The 24,968-nt window shown below is 43.5% G+C and overlaps 1 protein-coding gene across 2 annotated transcripts; it reads right to left on the reverse strand.

The window, feature by feature from the left end:
- Positions 1-918: 918 nt before the first annotated feature.
- Positions 919-21,397, reverse strand: Pdcd2l (programmed cell death 2 like). Of its 2 annotated transcripts, XM_020180369.2 has the most exons (7): positions 21,288-21,397; positions 21,041-21,213; positions 20,879-20,939; positions 18,519-18,892; positions 14,534-14,644; positions 9,973-10,121; positions 922-1,115 (listed from the first exon to the last, which is right to left on the reverse strand). In XM_020180369.2, exons 1-7 carry the CDS (start codon positions 21,393-21,395, stop codon positions 985-987), a joined length of 1,107 nt encoding a protein of 368 aa, XP_020035958.1. In that variant the 5' UTR covers positions 21,396-21,397; the 3' UTR covers positions 922-984. The 2 variants fall into 2 exon arrangements, with proteins under 2 accessions (XP_020035959.1, XP_020035958.1); XM_020180370.2 differs by lacking the exon at positions 14,534-14,644 and having other exon boundaries at positions 919-1,115.
- Positions 21,398-24,968: the final 3,571 nt, after the last annotated feature.

Genomic DNA, 24,968 nt, shown 5'->3' on the forward strand with positions numbered 1-24,968 from the left:
ACCTTTGCAGATGTAAGTTCCCCAAAAGACCTGGTAGTCTCTCTCTGTTCAGACCAGAAAGTGGCACATGCCTGGTAAAGGGAAATCTGTCCTCAACTTGACCTCTGCTAAAGCCCTCTACTTAAAACCTTATGAATATTGGTTACATCTCATACATATAATTAAAACCCTGGCAATCAGCATAAGTGCATATAACATGCCCCTTGTTATGTATCAAGACCCTGTCAATCAAACGTGTCCATCACCCTAGCCCCTCCTGCACAGACTGGCCAATTCTCCCCAAGCTTGCCCTTACAACCTATAAGCTGCCCTTTGAACAAGGCTTGGGGCTTCCAAGTCACCTGGCCAGAGCCCACCACTCTTCTTTTTTCGGTGCCTACACTCCTTTTTCTTTCAGCAAAACTCTACTACTGCTTGCAATCTGCATGTCCCTGTCCAGTTCTTTGAGAGACCCAAGGACCTGTGTGTCTTTCTTCTGTAACAGTGGTTATGTGCAGGTCTGCATGGAGAGAGAGAGAAGAGAGAAGAAAGAGAGAAAGAGAAGGAGGGAAGGAGTTGGGAGGGAGAGAGGGGAGGAAAGGAGGATGGCAGGCAGGTCAGCCAGGTGTGGTTGTTCACGCGTGTAATCCTAGCTATTCAGGAGGCAGACATCAGGAAGATCACGGTGCAAAGCCAGCCCGGCAAATAGTTCATAAGACCCTATCTCAAAAAAATCCAATACAAAACAAGGCTGGCTGAGTGGCTCAAGTGGTAGAGCACCTGCCTAGAAAGTGGGAAGCCCCAAGTTCAAATCCCAGTACCATGAAAAAGTAAAAACAGAGAGAGATACAGGAGGATCTCGAGTTGGAAGTGATCTACATAAAGACCCTGACTCAAAAAAACCACACACACACAAAGTAAATAACTTAAGGGCTAAAATAAGATAAACACACATATACTTGGTATTAAATTTTGTTTTAATTTGTATAAATAAAAGGAAATGCTCTACTTAAACAGTAACTCATCTGGGTCTTCTTGTATAATACAAAACTCTTCCATGGGAGTCTGATGATTCTGAGGCCAGCAACTCTTCTCACATGTGTAAACTAGAATTGTTCCAAATTCCACAGAAAGACCTGAAAAATACAACACAGTGTGGATTCCAGCAAAGAGAAAGTTACAAGATATACTCACACTCTCCAAGTTTGCCTAATGGATAGAGCCCAGACTCTGGAGCAAAAGGACCTGGGTTCAAATCCCAGATCTACCACCATGAACAAGTTACTTTACTCTGTGACAAAGTCAGCATTTACCATGGTGCAAAGACTGTGGCAAGAGAGGACTAAATAAGCTATGACACATGAAATACTTAGCACAGGGCACTGCACATCTCAAGTGTTCACTGTAAGACAAAAAGGAGTAAAGGAGAAAGTTGGTCCAGCATCAGGACAATTGGTGTTGCTTGAAGGGAGTGATGAAAAATAATTCCAAAAAGCAAAAGCTGTGCTTACTGCTTTCAGCATTTCCATCTATCCACAATAAATGAACATAGATGTGAAAAGCATACTTCATTGAAAGTAGCAGGAAAACATCCTCTAGATACAGCACAGGCAATGGTGGACAGCTTCCCCAGGCCACCACACACATGGCTCAGTCCGGCCTCAATGTCCTCAGGAAAATGAACACGACTGAGGGCCTAGGGATTCCAACACAGCCAAAGGCCAAGCTGGACCACCAGCCTCAATAAAGGGGTAGAGGCTCGGGAAAGGTCTGCAAAAAACACAAGTATATGAAAACCTCTAACCCAATTCTTCAGCCAATGTCAGTTACAAGGCTTACCTGTCATTAAAAGTGACAGTAAAATCATGCTTGGAAGGACTGAACCACCGTGAGTAAAGATCTTCAAACACAAACATCTCACAGCTCTCTAAATACTCAACAGAGCAGCTAGTAAACAAGTCCTGTGCTTCCACACATAACTTCCAGTTAGCAACTTTTCTTTTTTTCTGGTTCAAGATCCTAGGATCTTGAACATGACTACACACATACTTGGATACCTCTGAGCTACACCCTCGGACCCTCAATTAGTTTTATGCCTGCTTAGACTTAAACAAAACCACCAACCAAGCCTCATCAGACATTTGCATATTTCCAACACAGAATTCCAGATCAAAACAAGTTCAAAGGTAGAGGACTGACTAGCAAGTTCCAGTCTCTAAGATCAAACCCCAGAACCCCTAAAAAAATTAATAACTGAAAATAAAGTTACTTTCAACTGGGTGCAGTGGTACACATCTGTAATAGAGCACTAGTGAAGTTGAGGCAGGAGAATCTTGAATTCCAGGTCAGCATGGATATACAGACCTTATTTTTTAATTTTTTATTTTTTGGTAATACTGGGGTTTTAGCTCAGGACCTTAACAGTTGAGCTATCCTCCCAAAACACTGTATTTTTAAAAAGAGAGAGAGAGAGAGAGCACCAGGCACCATAGCTCACGCCTGTAATCCTAGCTACTCAGGAGGCAGAGATCAGAAGGATTGAGGCTTTAAGCCAGCACAGGCTATCTTGAGACCCTATCTCGAAAAAACTCATCACAAAAAAGGTGCTGGTGGAGTGGCTCAAATGGTAGAGCACCTGCCTTGCAAGCACGAGGCCCTGAATTCAAACCCCAGTGCCACAAGAAAAAAACAAAGGGAAAGGAATTCTGACACATAATATAATGTGGATGGACCTTGAAGACAGCATGCTAAATGAAATGAACCAGTTACAAAACAAATACTCGACCACTCCAATTATATGAGGTAGCTGGAGTAGTCACATTCACAAAAACCAACAGCGAAAGAAGGTGGAAGCCAGGGATTCAGAAAACAGACTACAAACCTCACTTTTTGTCCTTTTTCATGGCACTGGGTTTTGAACTCAGGGCCTTTTGCTTGTTGGGCACTCTACCAGCCCTAGTTTCACTTTTTAAGAAGAAAAAGTGGCGACTAGCTACAAGTAACATGATTGAACTTTAACACTATTAAACTATATACTTACAAATGGTTAAAAGAGTAAATTTTTCTTATGCACTTTTACTGTTGTTCATGTGCTAGGGATTGAACCAGAGCAAAACCTGTGTTCTACTACTAAGCTACACCACTAGCCCTTGTGTATTGTAAAAAACAAAATTTAAAAAATAAGCACAAACTTGAGGAAAACTCCCAGGAACCCAAGTGGTAAAGTGCCTGCCTACCTAGTTAGTAGGTGCAAACCTTAGTACCACAAAAAAAATGGGGGGGGGGAGGAAGAAAAAAAAATCAAAGAAATTAAATGAGTTTCTGAACTGAAAACACCTCCAATTATTCACCCAAACACACACTACTGATTCAAGGATAAAGGGAAGATTTTGTGTGTGTGTGTGTGGTTCTGGTGTTTGAACTCAAGGCCTCAAGCTTGAGTGGCCTGAGCCATTCCACCAGCCCTATTTTGTGATGGTTTTTCAAGATAGGGTCTAGCAGGCTTTGAACTGAACCAGCTGGCTTTGAACTGAAACCCTACTGATCTCTGCCTCCTGAGTAGCTAGGATTACTGGCCACCAATGCCCAGCTAAAAGGAAGATTCTAAAAAGTGATCCAGAAGTATTAGATAGCAATTAGCCATGAATGATGGATGAAGTAGGATAGACAGATGAGGAGACAGGGAACTTAGATTTAATAAATATTAAAAGACGCAAACATTGAAACTAGAAAGTAAAAACTAAAAGATCAGCGCAACTAGCCACCCTCTATCTCCTTTTAGACGTTTAAGTTACAAGAACAGGGCTATCGACATTCCAGGGCTGCCCGCAGGGGCCTTTCTTTGTTAAGATCCAAGATTCCTAGGATGGGTGGAGGGACAAAAAGTCCTAAAGCACACATTTTGTCCCTGTGATCTGAGGAGACCTGGATGACACCTCCCTATTTTAGCACTCATCTTAGCCACCCAGATCCAGTATCATAACAATCACATCGTGTTTTTCCTTTTCTTTCCTTCTGGTGGCACTGGGGTTTGAATTCAGGGCCTCATGCTTGTCAGGCAGGCACTCTACCACTTGAGCCACTACAAAAGCCCATAAACAGGTCTTAATGACCCCAGCTCAAAAAGTGTAAGACTAGAGATGATGGGCACCATTTTGAGTCTTCACCCCCATCCCCTGGGGAGCAGGAAATGTTTCTTCCTTTTTTTTCCACTTCTCCCCACTTTTATTCTGTTATACTAAACTTTACTAAAGTAAGCTTTACTATTACTTTTACTATATTTTTGCTTCTTGCCTGAATTCTTCTCTTGCTGGATGCAAAAAACAAGGTAGCTACCAGTGCTAAACTTTTGGTAGCAGAAGCAAAATTGTTCACAGCTGACAGTCCTGATCATCAGAGTGACACTGCTCTCAGCTCTCAGCAGCAACAACGGATGCAAAAAGAGATAGGTAAAACCTGAAAAATGTCTGAATAAGGGCAAGGGCTGGGGAAGTGGCTCAAATGGTAGAGCGCCTGCCTAGCAAGCATGAGGCCTTGAGTTCAAACCCCAGTACCACTAAAAAAAAAAAAAAAAAAAAAAAAAAAGTCTGAATAAGCATGAATTTAAAACACCTCCAACTTAGCAACCCAAATCCAACTAGATCACGAATTAAATATAAATAAAGACAAGGTGTATTATCAGACCATGGCATTAAAAAAGTTATCTTCTATGACCCCTTCGCAGAAATCTAGTGGAAAAAGTGAAAGTGGTCAAACAGAACTTTAAGAACAAACTGAAAGCTGGGCACCGGTGGCTCCCAACTATAATCCTACCTACTTGGGAGGCTGAGATGGGGAGGATCTCAGTTCCAGAAGAGCCCAGGAAGAAAGTTAGCTAGACCCTATAGCAACAAAACCAGCCAGCATGAAAGCATGTGCCTATGATCCCAGCTACATGGGAGGTGGTAGGTAGGATCCAGTCGGGGTCTGGCCCCTAGCATCTGAAAAAACTCTCTTAAAGCATAAAACAAGAGCTGGAAGCATGGCTCAACAGATAGAGCACCTGCATAGCAAGTGTGAGGCCAGTACCACCAAAAAATTACAATTACTGAATCTATAATTCAATAGATTTTAGTATATTCAGAGTTGTACAAAAATCACTGACTTATTCCAGAATATTTCATCACCTCAAAAAACATCCCAATACCCATATCCACTAGCAGTCACCCCCCATTCTCTCCTGCCCTAGGCCACTGCCACCCCTAAATCTACTTTCCTCTTCTGGATGTTTCACATAAGTGGAATCACACACTAGGCAGCCACATGTGTCTGGCTTCTTTTATTTAGCATGGTTCTTTTTCTCTTTTTCCAGGAGGCTGCAATCCTCCTGCCTCAGCATCCCGACAGCTGGGATTACAAGAGAACACTAGTCTGTGGATAAATCCTGTTTTGTTTATGTGTTCATCAGCTGAGGGACATCTGAGTCATTTCCACTTTTTGGCTATTATTAACAATGTTACTAGAAGCATTTATGTACAGGTTGTCAGAGGAGCGGGTAGAAGGGTCTTGCTCAGACAAGCCTCAAACTTATGATGTTCCTGCCTTAGCCTCCCAAGTGCTAGGATTACAGGAGGCTTGCATCATCCCACCGGCCTTCAGACAACTTTTCTTTTCTTTTAGATATGCCTAAGAGTGGAATTAGTAGGTTACAAACGAACATATTCTTTTGTTTTTGTATGTTGTTCTTTGTGGTGTTGGGATGCACCACCACTGAGCTACATCCCTACCCCACAGCCAACATTTATAACAGTGATGCACATGAAACCTCTCCAAAATGTTATACTGAATACTGCCAAAGACTGAGAAATAATTCTCCCGTGTCTCCCATGTGTCTGAAAATCCAAATAGAATTAAGCAAGAATTTGATAACATGACCTAACAGCATTAACAACACTGGAACAATAAATTCCTTAAAGGTAATATTCACAGAGCCCAGTGTGGTGGTACATACTTAGAATCCCAGCATGTTGGAGGTGGGGCAGGAGGATCAAGAGTTCAAAGCCAGTTCGGCCTACACAGTGAAACTTAGTCACAAAAATAATGTTATTATTCATATACAGTTATAAAACAAATGCAAAAACTAGAGAGACAACCTGATTAAAAAAAAAAAAAAAAAAAAAGCCAGGCACAGTGGTCACGCCTGCAATTCTAGCTTATTGGAGAGGCACAGATCAGAAGAATAGCAGTTCAAAGCCAGCCCAGGCCCTATCTCTAAAATACCCAACACAAAAAAGGCTGGTGGAAGAGTGGCTCAAGTGGTAGAGCACCTGCCTAGCTAGCATGAGGCTCTGAGTTCAAACCCCAGTACAGCCAGGGGGGGAAAAAAAAAAAAAGTTACAAAAACCCTATAGCTAACAGGTTCCTTCATGATAAAAGTGCTTTAGTCCTTTGATCAGAAAAAGGACAAGAATGTCGACTTTCTTCATTTCTATACAACATTGTGTTAGAGGTTCTAGTTAGTGCAATAGAGAAAAATAAAAAAACAGAAGGCAGTCAAGACCAGGCATGGTGACACACACTCCACCACTGGAGAAGAGGCAGGAGGGTCACAAGTTTGAGGCCAACCTGGGATACATAGCCAGACCTTGTCTCAAAAGATAAATTAATAAATGGCAAAGGCACAAAACAATTATTGAATCCATGTTAATGGCATACCACAAATAAAGATATGATCTATGACAATAACATGGAGGGACAGAAGATGTACATAGGAAGCAGAGCCCTGGGTTCCCACCCCTGTGTGAGACACACACACACACACACACACACACACACACACACACACACACACACAGTACAAAAGACAAAGAGGCCCAAGGGCTGTTATATATTGGTAAACTGTCAATAGAACAAGAACGCAAAGTAATTATAATCACATAACATGGTTATTGTTGATATCCAAAATAAAGAAAAATTGACAGAATTAAAGAAGTGCTACATTAATAGTTGGAACTTCAATACCCCACCTGCAAGAAGGGCTGGAACACCCAACAGAAGATTTACTTGAAAATAGAGGATTTGAAAAACACTGTAAATCAATCGGATGTAACAGTCAAATACAGAAGACTATTCAAAGTCAGCACAAGAAACATTCTCCAGGATAGATCATCTCTTAGGCAAAGCAAGTTTCAATAAATTTATGACTGAAATCACACCACGTATCTTTTCTGACCACACCGAAAGGAAACTAGAACTCATTAATAAAAAGAAAAGTGCAAAGCAGGGTGCGGTGACTCACACCCATACTCTTGGCTACTCAGGAGGCAGAGATGCGAAGGACTGTGGTTCAATGGTTACCGCAACAAATAAGATGGGAGTGCCAGATGCCCACGGCTCATACCTGCAATCCTAGCTACTCAGGAGGCAGAGATCAGACAGATCGAGGTTCAAAGCCAACCTGGGCAAATAGTTCCCAAGATCCTACCTCAAAAAAAATCCATCACAAACAAGGGCTGGTAATGGCTCAAGGTGTAGGCCCTGAGTTCAAATCCCAGCACTGTAGAAAAAAAAAAAAAAAGCTCGGAGTGGTGATATACACCTGTCATCCCACTTACACGGGATGTAGGCAGTAGGTAGGAAGACTGTAGTCCGAGTGTAGCTCTGAGACAAAAAAAGTAAAACCTACCTGGAAAAAAAACTGAATTAAAAAAAGGGCTGGTTCAAGCAGTGGATTGCCTATGTAAGGCCCCTAGTTCAAACCCTAGTACCACCCAAAAAAAGGAAAAGTGGAAAATTCAGATATGTAGAATCTAAACAAAACACTCTGAAATAACCAAAAAGTCAGAGAAGTCACAAGGGGAATTAGAAAATACCTTGGGATGAATGAAAACAAGACGCATATACCAAAACTTAAGAGATACAGCAGAATCACTTCAGAGAAGGAAATCCAGAGCTGGAACACACATTAAAAAGGTATGAGGGTTGGGGGAGTGGCTCAAGTGGTACAGTGCCTGCCTAGCAAGTGTGAGGTCCTGAATTCAAACCCCAGTGCCACCAAAAAAAAAATAGGTATTAAATCAATGACCTAAGTGTACATGTTAAGGAACTAGAAAAAGAAAACTATCGAAAGCTAGTAGAAAATAAGGAAAAAAAAAAGACTCCAATGATAAATTCAGAAATGAACGTGGAGAATCAGTGTGAACTCGCAGAAGTAAAAAGGACTGTAAGACAGAGCCCTGGGTCTGCTGCCCAGCACACCAGAACAAAGGCTCAGTGTGTAGTGTGGCACTACTGGAACTGTGGACCACTAGCCTAGCCCTCTTCACCTACTTGTAGCTCAGCCACGTGCTCCTGCCGTGGTGAGCTGCCCTTGCCGGGCCCGAAACAATCAGGCCGCTGCAATTCCCAGAACCAGGAAATTTATCTTCATAAGTGAATTGTCCGAGATATTCTGTTATAACTAATGCAATGTATTACTTTTATAATAAAAACTTTACATTTTTCTTTAAAAAAAAAAAACCAAACTCGAGTACGTAAGGATGATAAATGAGCTGGGTACCAGTGGCTCAATCCTGAATGCCTAGCTACCTTGGGAGGCTGAGACTGGAAGAAATGTTGTCCAAAGACAGCCCAGGAAAATAGTTCTCGAGACCCCATCCCCAAAAGAGCAAAATGGACTGGAGGGGTGGCTCAAGAGGTAGAATTCCTGCTTTGCAAGCATGAAGCCCTTACTTCAAACCCTATCCCACCAAAAAAAAAAGATATAATTTAGGAACCAGTCTTTTTTATCCTTTTTACCTTTTTTTTTAACTTAAAAATAATTATATTGCCAGGCACCAGTGGTTCACACCTGTAATCCTAGCTACTCAGGAGGATCATGGTTCAAAACCAGTCTGGGCAAACAGTTCTCAAGACTATCTCAAAAAAACCCATCACAAAAAAAGGGCTGGTGGGGCAGGGGGGAGAAATGACCCAAGCATTGTATACACATATGAATAATAAAAAATAAAAATTTTTAAAAATAAATAAATAAATACATAAATAGGGCTGGTGGAGTGGCTCAAAATGAAGCCCCTGAGTTCAAACCATAGTGCTGGGGAAAAAAAAAAGTTGTATTAATACAATCTACAATTTGCTCAAATATTGGTTTTCTTATAAGGTTTCTGAAGGATGTATTAAACAAAAACTTTTTGACTACATACTTACAGAATTCCAGGGAAATAGTTCTGGTTTTTTCTTTTTTTTTGGCAGTACTGGAGCTTGAACTCAGGGCCTCATGCTTGCTAGGCAGGCACTCTGCCTCTTGAGCCACTCCACCAGCCCTTTTTTGTGAAGGGTTTTTTCAAGACAGGGTCTTGGGAACTATTTGCCCAGGCTGGCTTTGAACCATTATCGCCATGATTGCTGCCTCCTCAGTAGCTAGGATTATAGGTGTGAGCCACTAGCACCTGGCATGTGTAGGCTATTTTTGAGCTAGGGTCTCAATAAACTATTTGCCCCAGCAGGCTTCAAACCATTATCCTCCTGATCTCTGCTTCCTGGGTAGCTGGGATTACAGGGGTGAGCCACCAGCACTAGGCTGTGTTGGGTATTTTTAAGATAGGGTTTCACAACTATTTGCCCAGGCTGGCTTCAAAATGCAATCCTCCTGATCTCTGCCTCCCAAGTAGCTAGGATTACAGGCATAAGGTACTAGCGCCTGGCTATAAATTTCTTCAAACAGGTGGGCATGGTAGTGCAGGCCTATATTCCCAGCTCTAGAGAGGCTGAGGCAGGAGGATAATGAGTTTCAGGTCTGAGGCCAGCCTGGGCTACATAGCAAGACCCTGACTTAAAAAAGAGGGAAAAAAATGTTTAAATAATAAACATTTAAATAATTTCTACAGTAATTTTAATTTCTCAAATTTTCTATAGTACGCTATATTTTATAATTCAACAAAAATGTAGTCTTTCATTTAAATACAATTTCAAAACAATGCCACAAATCCACAAAGCCAAGTTACCAAAGGGTCTTACCTAAATGAGCGCCGCTGAGCATGCTGACCAGTGCTGGCATAAGCTGAAACTCAAACGTCCTTTGGCCTCCACACTGGCTACAGTCTGGGACCTCAGCGATATCTCGTGTGGGGCAGGTCAAAAAGAGTGGCTCTCCACTCCAGGAATACCTAGGGCGAAGAAGGGAGAGCCCAAATCAGAGCCCCATACACAAATTGCACCCCAACAGCTAAGGCCATGCTCCGCAAAACTTCCTTCTTCATGCACTATTGTGAGCACCCAAGAGAAAAAAGTCATCCTGAGCCAAAGAATGATCGGCAAGTGGAAAAGCACAGCAAGATACCCGAAGTCTTGTCAGTGCTGGACTCAGGCTCAATAAAGCTCTTAACACCAAGGCTGCAGTGAATGGGACCCAACTTAAGTGCACAGGAAAGGGACTCCGCCCTCAGACTGCTGGCCTTACAGAAGAGAGGCACCCCTGGCTGGGAGAAAATTGTACTTCAGTATCTACTGTTCTTCAACATCTCATTTCTAGCAAACTACTTTTAAACGTCTCTAGATATGCAAAGAAGCAAGAAAACTTAACCCACAAACAAAGTTGGTAAAGATGACCCACAGACAAAACAACAGATCTGTCAGACAAGGACTTTAAATACCAGTAACAAGTATGAAAAATGATACAGTGGAAAAGGTAAATGGTCATGAACAGATGAGGAATTCAGCACAGAGATGGAAAGTCAAAGAGGCTGAATCAGAAATGCAAAATGCTGTATTAGAAATGAAGAACTATAGCTAGGCACCCGTGGCTCACACCTGGAAACCTAGCTACTCAGGAGGCAGAGATCAGGAGGATAATGGTTTGAAGCCAGCTGGGGTAAAAAGTTCTGTGCAACCCTATCTCAAAAACCCCTTCACAAAAATAAGGCTGGTGGAGTGGCTCAGCCTTAGGTGAAGGCCCTAAGTTCAAGACCCAGTACCACAAGAAAAAAAAAAAAAATGGGTAAAACTTAACAAGCAGACTGGACATAACAATAAAGTAAAGTGAAGTAAAGTAAATATGAGCCAGCCATCTTCATGCTCGTCTGTGGGCCCAGCACTCAGGAGGCTGAGGCAGGAGAATTACAAGTTCCAGGCCAGCCTGGGCTGTTCCAAAAAAAAGAAAAAAAAAATATGTCCAAGGAAAAGGTTCGCTTAAATACACGTTAAATATATATTGTTAGGCAGACAAAACCTGAGAAAGTCTCTCCAATGAACTAGTAATACAAAATCTATTAAAACAAATTCTACAGAGGGAAGGGAAAGTACCAGATAGAAACAGATCTGCACAAAGGTAACTGGGTGGATAAATATAACAGAACTGAAAGTTATTTGTACCTTATGTTTCTTCTCCTTAAACACTATTTCAAGCAAAAATAATACATTTTGCCATTTACAGCACACATAGAAGGGAACTGTATAAAACATGCTCAGCAAGGGTAGTGGGAGGACAGATGTGGGAGGACAGATGGGACTCTGACATGGAGCTGAGGACTACAGTCATCAATGATGTACACTGTAACCACCAAAGCAAATGGTGAAAGGCAACAGAGTTGTAAGTGAAAGTCCAGAAGAAGATGAAGTAAAAACACTCAATCCACGAAGGAAAAAAAAAAGTTCAAAAAAAAAGAACAAATAGAGGGATCAAAACAAAAGAGAGAGAACCATAACAGAATGATAAAATTAAACCACATATTACCAACCATTACATTACATAGGCTAAGTACTCCATGTAACAAGTAAACTGCCAACCTGATTCAAATATATCAGCAGTTTAAGATCACATTTTATATTTAAAGCAGGAAACAGCAACCGTAACAGTAATATAAACCTATAATCCCAGCACTCAGGTGGCTGAGGCAGGAGGATCATAAATTCTGAGCCCTTGCCCCAAAACAACAAATAGCTGGGCATGGTGGTGCAGGCTTATAATCCTAGCACTTGGGAGGCAGAGGTAGGAGGATCAAAAATTCAAGGCCAGCCTGTAGCTACAAGGTGAGTTCAAAGCCAGCCTGAGCTATATAGCAAGACTCTGTCTTAAAAAAACAGTAAAAATTAAAATAAATAAAGTAGGAAACAAGTTGAAAGTGAAAGTGTAGCTAGGAGTTAAGGGTGTCGCTCAAGGGCAGAGCACCTGCCTAGCATGCATGAGGTGCTGGGTTGATCCCTAACACCACAAATACATATATACACACACACATCAATCATACAAAGACTAAAACAGAAGAAATCTGTGTGGCCACATTAATTTCAGGCAAGATGTACTCCCAAGGAAGGAGAAACATAAGAAATAAAGAGGAATGTGTCAATCACAGAAGGATGCACTTATCTGATAAAATAAAATCCTAAATACACACATCTCAAACCAGCATCAAAACGAATGAGGCAAAAACCAACAGAACTGCCAGGCATGGCAATGCATGCATGTAATCCCAGCATTTGGGAGGCTGGAAGTTCAAGGCCAGCTTAGGCTATGTAGTGACTTCAAGGCTAGTCTGAGCTGCATAGCAAAACCCTGCCCCCCAAAAACTCCAAACTCAACAAGTAAATAAAAATATGCCCAGTTATGGGGCTACAGGTGTGGTTCAAGCAGTAGGGTGTCTGCTTAGCAAGCACCAAGCCTGAGTTCAAACCCCAGAGCCCCCACCCAGTTATAACAGATTTTTTTTTTTTTAATGGTGCTGGAGATTGAACCCAAGTTCAATCATGCATGACAGCAGGAGATTTTAACATTCCACTCTCAATAACTGGTAAGCAAGAAGACCAAAGTAATTAATAAAACCTGGTGTCCCAGCAAATGGATGTTCACATGGAAAACAGTGAGTCTTGACGCACATACCAAGTATAAAAACTAATTCAAAATGGATCGCACCCAAAATATGCGACAAATAGAGAAAGCCACCTCTCTCTAGGGCACTACAGCAGTGTAAGCAGTGTAAGTTACATGCTGTTGAGAATCTTAGTTTTGTTTCAGCTTCTACTAGGTCTTTTTCTATAAGCGCTCTTTGATGTCACTTTGAATGAGTGAGGCTGTCAGGACAGGCTATTCAACAGACTCTTCCTTCTGGTAAGCCTGGCAGCTTGAGCAGAGAACTGTTCAGAGAACTGCCTGCTTCGGAAGACCTTGATCCAGTCACAGCTGGCACCGGCACCATACAGGAACCTTCTCCAGGCCAGACAAGCATCAGTGAGCTTTTAGATGACTGCCTGCACTTTTCCACAGAGCCCTGCTCTGGCTGCTCACGGCCTTGGAGAGGCTTCCACCAGGTCTGCAGGAGGAAGAATGCTCCCCTGGTGAACCAGCAAAAAGCTTGTGATTGAGATGGGAGGCTGAACGTATGCTTGGATGAGTGGTCTTGATACAACTGGAAATCGCACTGTGACAGGCGCCGTTACAATCAGCACATTTGCACGCCTCATCCATGCCGTACACCCTCCTGGCTACAGAAGCAGGCTGAGTCAGCTGTGAGTATGCTGCCCCCTGGCGTTGCAACATTAGGTCCAATAAAAAGCTCCCCCAGAATGGTCTTTTCTTGCCTATTTGTTACCTTGGGTTGAATAATTTCTCAGGAAATAAAATGCAACGGCCACCACAAAAACTGGAAACTGGGCTGAAGCTGGGCTGAGTAGAAGAGCACTTGCCTAGCATGTGGGAAGCGCAGTGACAACAATAACCCTGAAAACTCTTAAGTTGACCTTGATCAAAATGTAAAAGTGCCCTTCAAAGACTGTTACTAAAATGAAAAAAAAAAAAAGCTACAGAGAAGGAGAAACTGAAGTAAAATGCATGGATTTGTACACCTCATTAAAAAGACGAACCACCCAATAAAAATATGGCAAAAGATTTCAACTGACACTTTATCAAAAATGACACACAGAAAAGGAAAACAAGTACTTGAATATGTTCTACATCTTCTGGGCACTGGAAAAATGCAAATTAAAATCACAATGAAAATCTTTACACAAGTTTTGGAATGGCTAAAATGAAAACTGAATATACCAAGTATTGGCAAAGATGTTCAGGAACTAGTGACCCCGACCTCCCTTGAGACAAGGCCCCATTGTAGCTCAGGCTGGCCTCAAACTCTCCATCCTCCTGCCTCAGCTTCCCAAGTGCTGGGATTACAAATGTGCATCACCACACCCAGCACTGTTGGTTATTTTTAAGACAGAATTCATTGTGCTGCCCAGGCTGGTATTGAACTCATGAGTTCAAGTGATCTTTCTGTCTTAGCATCCCAAATAGTTAGGATTGCAGTTACATGCCAGCATGAATAAAAATAAAATAAAACACAGTTGACCACCAGTGGCTCACACCTAGAATACTATCTACTTGGGATGCTGAGAATAGGAGGATCGAGATTCAAGACCAGCCCCAGGAAACTAGTTCATGGAACCCCATTTCCAAAATAACCACAGAAAAATGCACTGGAGGTGTGGTTCAAGTCTTCTGCAAGCATGAAGCCCTGAGTTCAAACTCTAGTTCCACCAATAAATATAGATAAATAAGTAACTGAGTAAGTAAATGAAAATATGCTTCCATTACCTCAAAATCTGCTCTGGACAAGCAGCAATTCTCTTCATGAATTTATAAAACATTTGATCTCCACTTCTAATTTTGGGCTTCTCATATTTTTCATCACCATCACCAGAAAAACTAAAAACAGAAGATTAAAGCACTTTTGAGTTTGAATATCCAGATAATTATAGTATTGAGAAGAGGAAGCAAGAAGATTTTCTTAGTGAAATTTATCAAGGGTATAGCTCAGCGGTAGAGCACATGGTTAGCATGTGTTAGGCCTCAGTTCAATTCACAAAAATACAAAAAAGTGACAGAGCACCTGCCTCTCATGCAGAAGGCCCTGAGTGTAAACCTCAGTACCTTAGTTGACAGGTTTTACAGTTACAAGTACTTTTCTTGTCTACTACCTGCAGTAAAAGTGTTCATAAAGTTCATATGTAAAAACAAGCCAGCTGGCTAACAAGCCTGCACAAATGCTGAAAATCACTTAATTCAGGTCTCCCATGTTCTAAAATATTTTTAAACATTTGGTATAAAAATCAGTGACTTGAAAGTAAGATTACATGCCTTGTTTTTCAAACTCATCTGTTGAGTTAATAAAGTTGTGTTTAAAGAATTAGATCTGATAAGGACTTTTTTGGAGGAGGGTGAGCACTGGGCTTTAAACTGGGATTTAAACTCAGGGCCTCATGCTTGCTAAACAGGCACCCTACCACTTAGCCACTCCACCAGCACTCAGGTTTCTTTTTTTGGTTTTTCATGGCACTGGGGTATGAACTAAGGGCTTTTTAGAAGTAGAGAGTTTATGAAACTTAATAAAACAGGTGGTTTGAGCTGCGATTTTTAAGTTCAGCTTCTTACATTTTAAATTATCTTCACTGTTTATAAAACCATTATTCTCTTCATTTGAGGAGTTTCTACTTACTTAATACACCTAATATATTACCATGGAGCATTTAAATGTAAATATTCTAATGAGGCCAAACAGAATTAATTTTTTTTAGAAATGAATAGCCATACCTAAAATGAGAAAAATACATTTAGTAAAAATTTGCATCTATGTTAGTACTATTTACTGTTGGTTAAACAGTAAACAGCTGATTTGCTGATAAAAAATAATTATCTAGCTAGATTCATTTTGAAGCTCAAAGTAAGCCGGTCATGGTGGTGCATGCCAGTCATCAACAAGGCAAAGAGGATGAGGCAGGAAGATCACGAGTTCGAGGCTAGCCAGGTCTACACTTTTGGGCTGGCAGAGTTGGCTCACATTAAATGCACAGTAAAACATAAAAATGAAAGCATTTATAAATAAAAATAATAGGACTATTTTCATTTCAAAATAATTTTCAATATTTTGTGATAAAGCTTTTTTCCGTATTATTTCATCCATAATTTTAAATGTAAAGTTTTATCTACTGCTAATTTTGCAATTCTTTCTTTTAAAAAGTATTTCTGTAAATAATTTTTTTTTTTGGTGGGCCTGGAGTTTGAACTCAGGGATTTGCACTTGCAAAACAGGAGCTCTACCACCTGAGCCACACTTCCAGGCCATTTTGCTCTGGTTATTTTGGAAATAGGGTCTTGTGAACTATTTGCCTGGGCTGGCCTTGAAGCATGATCCTCCTCATCTCAGCCTCCCTAGAAGCTAGGATTATAGGATTATAGCCACCAGCACCCAGCTTCTATAAAGAATCTTAATAAATATTAATTTTGTAGGGTGCTGGAGGCTCACCCCTGTAATCCTAGCTACTCAGGAAGCAAAGATCAGAAAGACAGCAGTTCGAGGCCAGCTTGAGCAAATAATTCCCTAGACCCTATCTTGAAAAAGCTATCACAAAAAAGGGCTAGCAGAGTGGCTCAAGCAATAAGAGCACCTGCCTAATAAGAATAAGGTCCTGAGTTCAAACCTCAATGCTACCAAAAAAAAAAAAAGTTAATCTTTCTGGAAAAAAAACAAAAAATACCGCCCAAAAAATACTGCCCAAGGGGAGAAATGACCCAAACATTGTATGCACATATGAATAAAAAAAAAAAAAATACCGCCAAAAAAATACTATAGGCCCAGGGCCTACACCTTGAGCCACTCCACCAGCTCTTTTTTTGTGATGGGTTTTTTTCAAGATAGGGTCTTGAGAACTATTTGTCCAGGCTGGCTTCTAACAACAATCCTCCTGATCTCTGCCTCCTGAGTAGCTTAAGTAGCTAGGATTACAGGCGTGAGCCACTGGTGCCAGGCAAAATATCAAAAACATTAATAGTTTATAATATGTATATGTAGCCTCCTGTTCCACCATTCTCCCAATCCACTTTCAACTCTAGGATACTTACAACTTAAAAAAGTCATGGGGGGCTAGGGATACAGCTCAAGTGGTAAAGCACCTGCCTGCAAGCACAAGGTCAAGTTCAAACCCCAGTGCTACCAAAAAAAAAATAGTAATAAGTCATGGGCAGAGGTTGAAGTGGAAGAGCATCTGCCCACTAAGCGCGAGGATCTGAGCTCAAACCCCAGGACCACCAAAACAGTCTGATGCACATTAACTCTCTCCATTATAGATTACTTTCATAGAAGATTTTTTTTTTTTTTTCAAACATCAACACATGTTCAGCACTCTCCTTTAACATTACTCTGAAATGCCTTCAAGGGAAAAAATGGCTCTGCTAAGAACCAGGTCATCTCTCCAAACAACCTGTTTTTTAATTCTATTAGTACAATAGCAAAAATGATCACTCTGAGTTTGTTTTTGAGACAGGGTCTCTTTATGTTGCCCAGGCTGGCCTCAAGCTCATGATCCTCCTCTGCTGGGATTATAGGTGTACACACCATGCCCAGATTCCTTCTTACTTCTTTAGTGCTTTGGTTTACAAAGCCTTTCTAGATCTATTCTTTCATCTGACACCAAATTATCTGATAAAAGTGAACAGATATAACACTATCCCTCCAATTTTACAGGTGAGAACTGAGAATCTGGAAGGTCTGACAGGTCAGTATCAATTCTGTAGCGACAGCTACGCATCAATAAATAGGGCTGGTGGAGTGGCTAAGGTGGTAGCATGCCTGCCTACCAAGTGTGAGGCCCTGAGTCCAAACCCCAGTACCACCAAGGAAAAAACAGAATCAATAAACAAATGGCATTTTTGTAATTCACCTGTCCCTGCTATAAAGACATTTGAAAACAGGGCATGGTGACACAAATCTATAATCCCAGAACTTGAAAGGTGAAGGCAAAAGGACTGTAAATTTGAGGCCAGCCTGGGCTACACAGCAAGACCCTGTCTCAACAAAACGAAACAAAACAAAGGCTGAAGATGTAGCTCAGTGGTAAAGTGACTGCCTAACATGCACCTGGGTTTGATCCCTAGCCCTGCAAAAAACCAAACCAAAACAAATTCCCAAAAAACAAATAAAAACAAAATGAAAGAAATAGTGAATCCATCTTCTGTAAATACTTGGCATATCTTCCTTTTTTTGGCAGTGCTGTTTGAACTGAGGGCCTCGCGCTTGCTATGCAGGCCCTCTACCATTTGAGCCACACACCCAACCCTCATCTTTCATTTTCTTGAGGGCAATTATAAATAGAGCCAAGTATTTGCAAATTAACTCAGGTTGGCCAATAAAAGAAAGCACCCAAGCAGGGTGCCAGGTGGTTCACGCCTGTAACCCTAGTTACTCAGAAGGTAAGGATCAGGGAGGATTGTGGTTCAAAGCCAGCCCAGGCTAATAGCTCACGAGATCCTATCTCAAAAAAATCCTTCACAAAAAAAAAAAAAAAAAGGGCTGGTAGAGTGGCTCAGGGTGTAGGCCCTGAGTTCAAAGCCCAGTTCCACAAGGGGGAAAAAAAGACAGCGTGCCATCTGTGTCTCTTCTTATCCCAGGAGTGAGGCAGAAAGGTCCTACCACACAAGAACTCCCTGAGAAAGCTTCCCCAGATACTAGGCAAAACCTCAGAGTACCTACTCTGGCTTCCTGACCACGGCTCCTCTGAACCTCAGCAGCACACACACATCTCACCTTTGGGAAAACAAGTGGTCCATATGAACTCCTTCTCTCTGCTCATAGTCCCTCAGCAGGCAGTGGGCATGATCAAGACTAGCCGTGTCTCTGTAATCATCCTCTTCTACAGCACAGATGTAGTAGGGCTGGAACCCTGGCACCGCAGCAGGGAAGGCCATCCCTTCCCCAGGAGGTGCAGGACAAGCAGCATCTGAGACAGTGTCCTGCAGACGGAGGTCTTGGAGCTGTGCAGCGCAGTCTGCATCCTTGGCACTGGCAGAATCATTTCCACAATCCAAGGCAACCTGGGGTGGAGACGCCTCCTCGCTGTCAACTCCCCAGTCATCTGCACCTTCACACCAGTTCTCAGCTGCAAGGCCATTTCCCTGTTTCTAAAAGAGTACCCAGTGAATAAAGTCAAATCACACTTAGGTGATTTTGTCTATGCCTTTGGCTTTAGCCACCATCTCTTCACCATCCCAAAGGAGCCTTCACACCAGTCCCTCTCCTCTGGCACACTGCAACTTCCATCTACTCAGAAGCATTTGGAGGGGACTTAAATACTTATCTTTCCTTTGCAGGGGCAGTTTGGCAGATGTAGCATGTGGTTCCTTCAACTATTTATTCTAAAATCCTTCTGCTGTGCTTCATATACTACAGTAATTGAAAAATGTACATAGACCAGACTCCTTAATAGCTATGATCAAGGGTCTGCTAGTCAGGTCCATCACAGACAGACATAACCTTTAGACAGAAGTGGGAAAAATGCCATGAAGCAAAAGGGGATCTGTCTGCAAATACAGACAAAGAAAGGCTAGACAGTCATCAATTCTGAGTCAAGGGTGGCATCTAGTTCACCAGACCACATGTAAGCTTCCCTGACTGCGGGAGAAGCAGCCTAACAGATGAGCTCTAAGGAGTGTTTCCAAAGGTCATTCCTGAAATCGCCTCACCCTCCAGCCTATTGAATCTGTAAAAATTTAAGGCTTGTGTTGTCTGTGCCAGCATAAAAGAATCAGTGTGGGCTGGCAGAATGGCTTAAGTGGTAAAGCACTTGCCTACCAAGTGTGAGGCCCTGAGTTCAAGCTCCAGTACTGCCAAAAAATAAAATAGCCATTGTTTTTCTATTATTTGCAATTGAGCCCTGAAAATATAGGCAAACACTACCACCTTCATCTTTTTATTCCCAATACTGCTTGTATTGTGCCTGGTACCTATGTAAAGTATTTAATATGTACCAGGCACAGTGCAAAGATTTACAAACAATGGGAAGCTAGTTTCATTCTGCAGCTACAAACTTGCTTGACTTTTCAATTCAATAATCATAGATTTTATCCTATTAAATGTGAGTTATATATACACATACACATGTATCACAATAAGTATATGCTATATATATATACATAATTTACACACACATTTACATATTTACATACACATATACATGAACTGCACCCAACCAAGCATGTGTACACATACACACATTTGTCTCAAACAGGAAAATGAGTAAATTTCATGGCTCTAGATTTTCAATGAAAATTCAAAGAAACAACTCCTGCCAAGTGGTATGATACATGACATAAGCCCCCTGCTTAAGAAAGGTGGGATAGGAGGATCTGAAGTTCCAGATCAGCCTGGGCTATAATTTTTTTTTAACTTTTAAATAAAATAAAAATGATAAAACTCACAGCCAGGCGCTGGTGGCTCATGCCTATAATCCTAGCTACTTTGGAGGCAGAAATTGTGAGGATCACAGTTCAAGGCCAGCCTAGGCAAATTGTTTGTGAGAACCTACCTCAAAACTATCCAAGAATGCCAGGCGCCGGTGGCTCACGCCTGTAATCCTAGCTACTCAGGAGGATCATGGTTTGAAGCCAGCCCGGTTCGAGAGACCCTAAAAACCCTTCACAAAAATAGGGCTGGTGGAGTGGCCCTGAGTGCAAGTCCCAGTACCACCCCCAAAAAAGGAGGGAGGGAGGGAAGAAGGAAAGAAGATACCCAACTCAAAAAAGGGCTGCTGGAGTGGCTCAAGTGCTAGAGCACCTGACTAACAAGCACCTGGGTGAAGCCCTGAGTTCGAACCCCAGTGCCGCCAAGAAATAAAACCTTAGTAACACTTAATGGTTCTGAAGGGGCAAACCCCATTCCATTACGCTTTGTTTTCTTTTTCTGGAGACAGGGTGTAACTATGTAGCCAGGGCTGGCTTCGAACTGGACATCCTGCCTCCTCAGTCTCTCGAGTTACTGGCATTATGGCCGTGCACCGCCACGCCCGGCTTGCACTGCACACCACAGCACACAACTTTCAAAGTCTGTCCTACGTGAAATTCTGGGGAAGGGACAGCAAAAACGGAACACGCCAGTCACAGCCGCTTTACCTGAGCGTCCCGCGCCTCCTTCTCGGGCACCGGCAGGCACTGGGAGCGCAGCACCTTCCAGCTTCGGGGTGAAGACAGGCGGCGGTGAGGCTCGCCCTCCTCCCACGCCCGCCCCGCGCCCTCGCAGCGGCGCCCCGCGGGCTCCCGGCCTTCCCGGCCTACCTGCGCGTGCCGCCGTCGCCGTCGCCGCACCGGGGACGGGCACACGCGAACACGTGCAGGAGCCGGTGAAACGGGGAGCCTTCCAGCGGGCAGTTCACCTGCACGACCAGGGCGAGCGGCTGTCCGCAGCGTTCACACGCCGGGCCGGGCGCCGCGACGGCGGGCAGGGCGTCCTGAGGGCGAAGGAGGCGCTCAGACCCCGGCTCCACCCCACCATCACCCCTCACCAGCACCCGCCGACCCTCACCGCGACGCCGCCCAGCTTGCTAGCAGGCCAGGCGCCCGGCCCCGTGGGGCTGCCGCGCACTGCTGCGTCTCGAAGCCCGAGCAGCACCGGCTTCGGTACGGCCGCCATGACAGCCGGATGCGCACGTGACAAGCCTCGCTACGGAAGCCGCGGTGGTGCGAGTCTGCGCGTGCGCGCTGCTGCGTCATCGACGCGGCCCCGCCCACTTCCGGGGACGCTGACGCGCTGGGTTTTTTGTTTTTTTTTTTTTTTCTTTGAAGTACTCGGGCTCGAACTCAGGCAAACACCTTGAGCCACTCGACCAGCTCTTTTTTGTGTGTGTTGGGTATTTTAGACATAGGGTCTCGCGAACTACTTCGAACCGCGATCCTCCTGATCTTTACAGGCGTGCGCCACCGGCCCCCTGCTGAAACGCAGCTTTAAGAAAGCACTTGGTCCTGTGATCCCAGCTACTCAGGAGGCAGAGATCAGGAGGATCGCGGTTCGAAGCCAGCCTGGGCAAATTGTCACACTATCTCGAAAAACTCTTCGCAAAAATAGGGCTGGTGGAGTAGCTCAAGGTGAAGCCCCTGAGTTCAAAAACCACTTGGTCTAGATCTGCAGAGGACTGCTGGGTCGTGAGCTGTGCCTCCGGTTCCCCAGGCATTGTATGGTGACATGCGACAGGAAGTATGCGCCATCCACTATGAAGTAGTGTGCCTGAAAATAACAAAATGTAGGCGGGGATGGTGGTATCTGTTGTAAGAAGAAATGAGAATCGAGCCAGTGGATCAAGCCTGTAATCCTAACTACTTGGGAGGCTGAAATCCGGAGGATCAAGGTTGGAGGCCAGCCACTGCAAATAGTTCTCAAGACCGTATCTCAAAAATAACCACAGTAAAATGGACTGGAGGTGTAGTTCCAGCCGTAGAGCGCCTGCTTTGCAAGCTTGAAGCCCTTGAGTTCAAACCCCAGTCCCACCAAAAATTAAAAAAAAAAAAAGCCCTTCAAGTTTGCACACACTGAAAGGCATATGGATTAATTATGCACATGGCATTTGCTGCAAGAAGGGGTGGTGTAGATTCAATAAAAGCAGCAATGAGTAATTATTTACATTTGGTGCCAGGAACATGAAGGTTTCGTATAATATTCAACGTATCAGTAATTTTTGTTTTCAACAATTTTATCAGTACGAGGGAGGGGTTGTGACATTTCCATATATGCATATAATGTACGGTTAGGTTCTTCATTATTCTCCCTGTGTCCCCTCTCCCTCATAATAAACTTTTTAAATGCCTGTGGTACAATATGAGTAAATTTCAAAAGCATCTTGCTAAGTGGAAGAAGCCAGAAACAAAAGGCTGTGATGGCAAAAAGGCAAAACTTTAGGAAAAGAAATCAGATCAGTGGTTCCCAGAGGTTGAGTTTAGGCATAGGGACTGTAACCACAAAGGGGAGCCTCGGACGTTTTGTGGTGAGGAAAATTCGGTATATCTCAATTATGGTGTTTACACAACTGTACGCATTTGTCAGAACTCAGCTTCTTGAACTGGGGCTTGAACTCAGGACCTACACCTTGAGCCACTCTACCAGCCCTTTTTTGTGGTGGGTTTCTTTGAGTTAGGGTCTTGCAGAAGTCTTTGCCCGGGCTGGCTTCAAACCTCAGTCCTCTTGATGTCTGCCTCCTGAGTAGCTAGGATTAAAGTTGCGAGCCACCAGCTCCCTGTCAGATTAATTTTCAAAATGTTGATTGCAGCCACCAAAGAGGTCAATTCATAAACAATTCTAGAATTCCAGAGCAACCTTTTATTTATTATTTATCTATTGGTGGGGCTGGGTTTTGAACTCACAGGGCTTTGAGCCTGCAAAACTAGCTCTACCACTTAAGCTGGCCCCCAGAGGTAACTTTTAAACATCAAATTTGCCACTTACTGTGGAGGACTTGGAACAATGTAACCAAAGGCTGTGCGAAGTTTGTCACTAATTTCATGATTGGGTGGGGCTTGTGAGGCAGGAAAGTTCAGGACGCATAGAAAACGTGACTTAACCTTGCATTTCAGGTTGCCATGCCCCGGCCCAGGGATGGCTTGGGCTGGGACCACTGCTCACACCCCTCTCCACGCATTCATTATTGATGGGAATCACCTGGGTCCTTTCCATAGATTACCTTCCGTTTTAAAAGCACCTAGAAAAGAAAAGCAGCTCTCTGCCTCCACATTCCAGCTGGGCCCGCCATGCTCCCTTTGTGTTTCCCTCCCTAACTTTTAATAAACTCCCTTCACACCCACGTGTCCTGCCGTGGATTCTTCCATGTGGGACAAAGAATTTGGAAGTCTTCTGATCACCGAAGGCAGCATTGCCGTTAACACTTGGACGTCCCTGAGCAAGGAGCAAAAGTTGTGGTGTAACTTACAGGTAGGGAAGTACAGGCTGAAGGTGTTGAAAGCTGCTTCAGTGTCAGCCTGACTTCACGGGTTCAAGCCCTACAACCGGCAGCCAGGGCACAAGTGGAAACGGCAAGGGATGACAGTGGCAGGAAGAAGTCAGGGCCAAGGGACATGTGGCATTGACATGGGTCGGTTCCTCCTGCACAAGGCAAGACAGGACTTGGCAGCTGGTCTGGCCAGCACCTAGCCACACTGGTATGAGATCCTTTATGGAAGGCCAAGGTAGCCCTGAAGGGTCTCTGACGCTTCAAATCTTCCTTTCACCCTACTTAATCTGTCTTGTGTGTTTTCGCTGGCTTGCTCTTTTTATTCTTTATTTTTATTTATGTATTTTGGGGGGCAGTACTGGGGTTTGAACTCAGGGTCTAATGCTTGCATGAGCAGGAACTCTTTATCACTTGAGCCACTCCACCAGTCCTTTTTTGTGAGGGGTTTTTCGGGATAGGGGCTCATGAACTAGTTGCCCAGGACTGGCTTTGAATTGCGATCCTCCTGAGCTCTGCCTCCTGAGTAGCTGGGATTACAGCAAGAGCCACAAGCACCAGCCCAGCTTTTTTTTTTTTTTTTTTTAATAATTACATTCATTTTGTCTGCTGAAGAATTTCTCTTCAACTGGGATTATCCTGGCATCCTCTAACTGGATCTCTCAGCACCTTCCTCACAGAGCCACAGAGGATGCTGCCAGCTGGGCCCTAAGACAAGGAACCCTGGTGATGAATCCCAAGTTGGATGGTAGGAGAGACAAAAGCCTGCAAGGGCTGGAAGGCTGCTTGCTCCTCTGTAATGAGGAAGTGCTGCTGACAGGAACAGGTGCCCGCTTCTCATGAGAAGAAAGTAGGAGGCCCTGGGGTCCATCCCCAGCACCAAAAAGGAAACAAGACGGGAGCACTTGGGAGGATGAGGCAGCAGGACTTCTAGGTCAAGGTCAGCCTGAGCTACATGAGACCCTGTTTAAAAAAATATAAAGGAGCCACCAGGTGGCAGTGGCTCACACCTGTACTCCTACAGGTGGGATAGGTCAACGGGGGCCTCCACTTGCTGGTCAAGAATATCCTTCTATCACCTTTAGAAAGGTCAGGAGAAGCCGAGCACCAGTGGCTCACATCTCTAATCCTAGCTGCTCACTATGAAGAGATCAGGAGGATCTCTGGGCCAGCCTGGACAAATAGCTCTCGAGACCCTATCTCAAAAAACCCACCACAAAAATAGGGCTGGTGGAGTGGCTCAAGATGAAGGCCCCGAGCTCAAACCGCGC

This window comes from Castor canadensis, chromosome 16, assembly GCF_047511655.1.
Source record: "Castor canadensis chromosome 16, mCasCan1.hap1v2, whole genome shotgun sequence".
NCBI classification, from domain to species: Eukaryota; Metazoa; Chordata; class Mammalia; order Rodentia; family Castoridae; genus Castor; species Castor canadensis.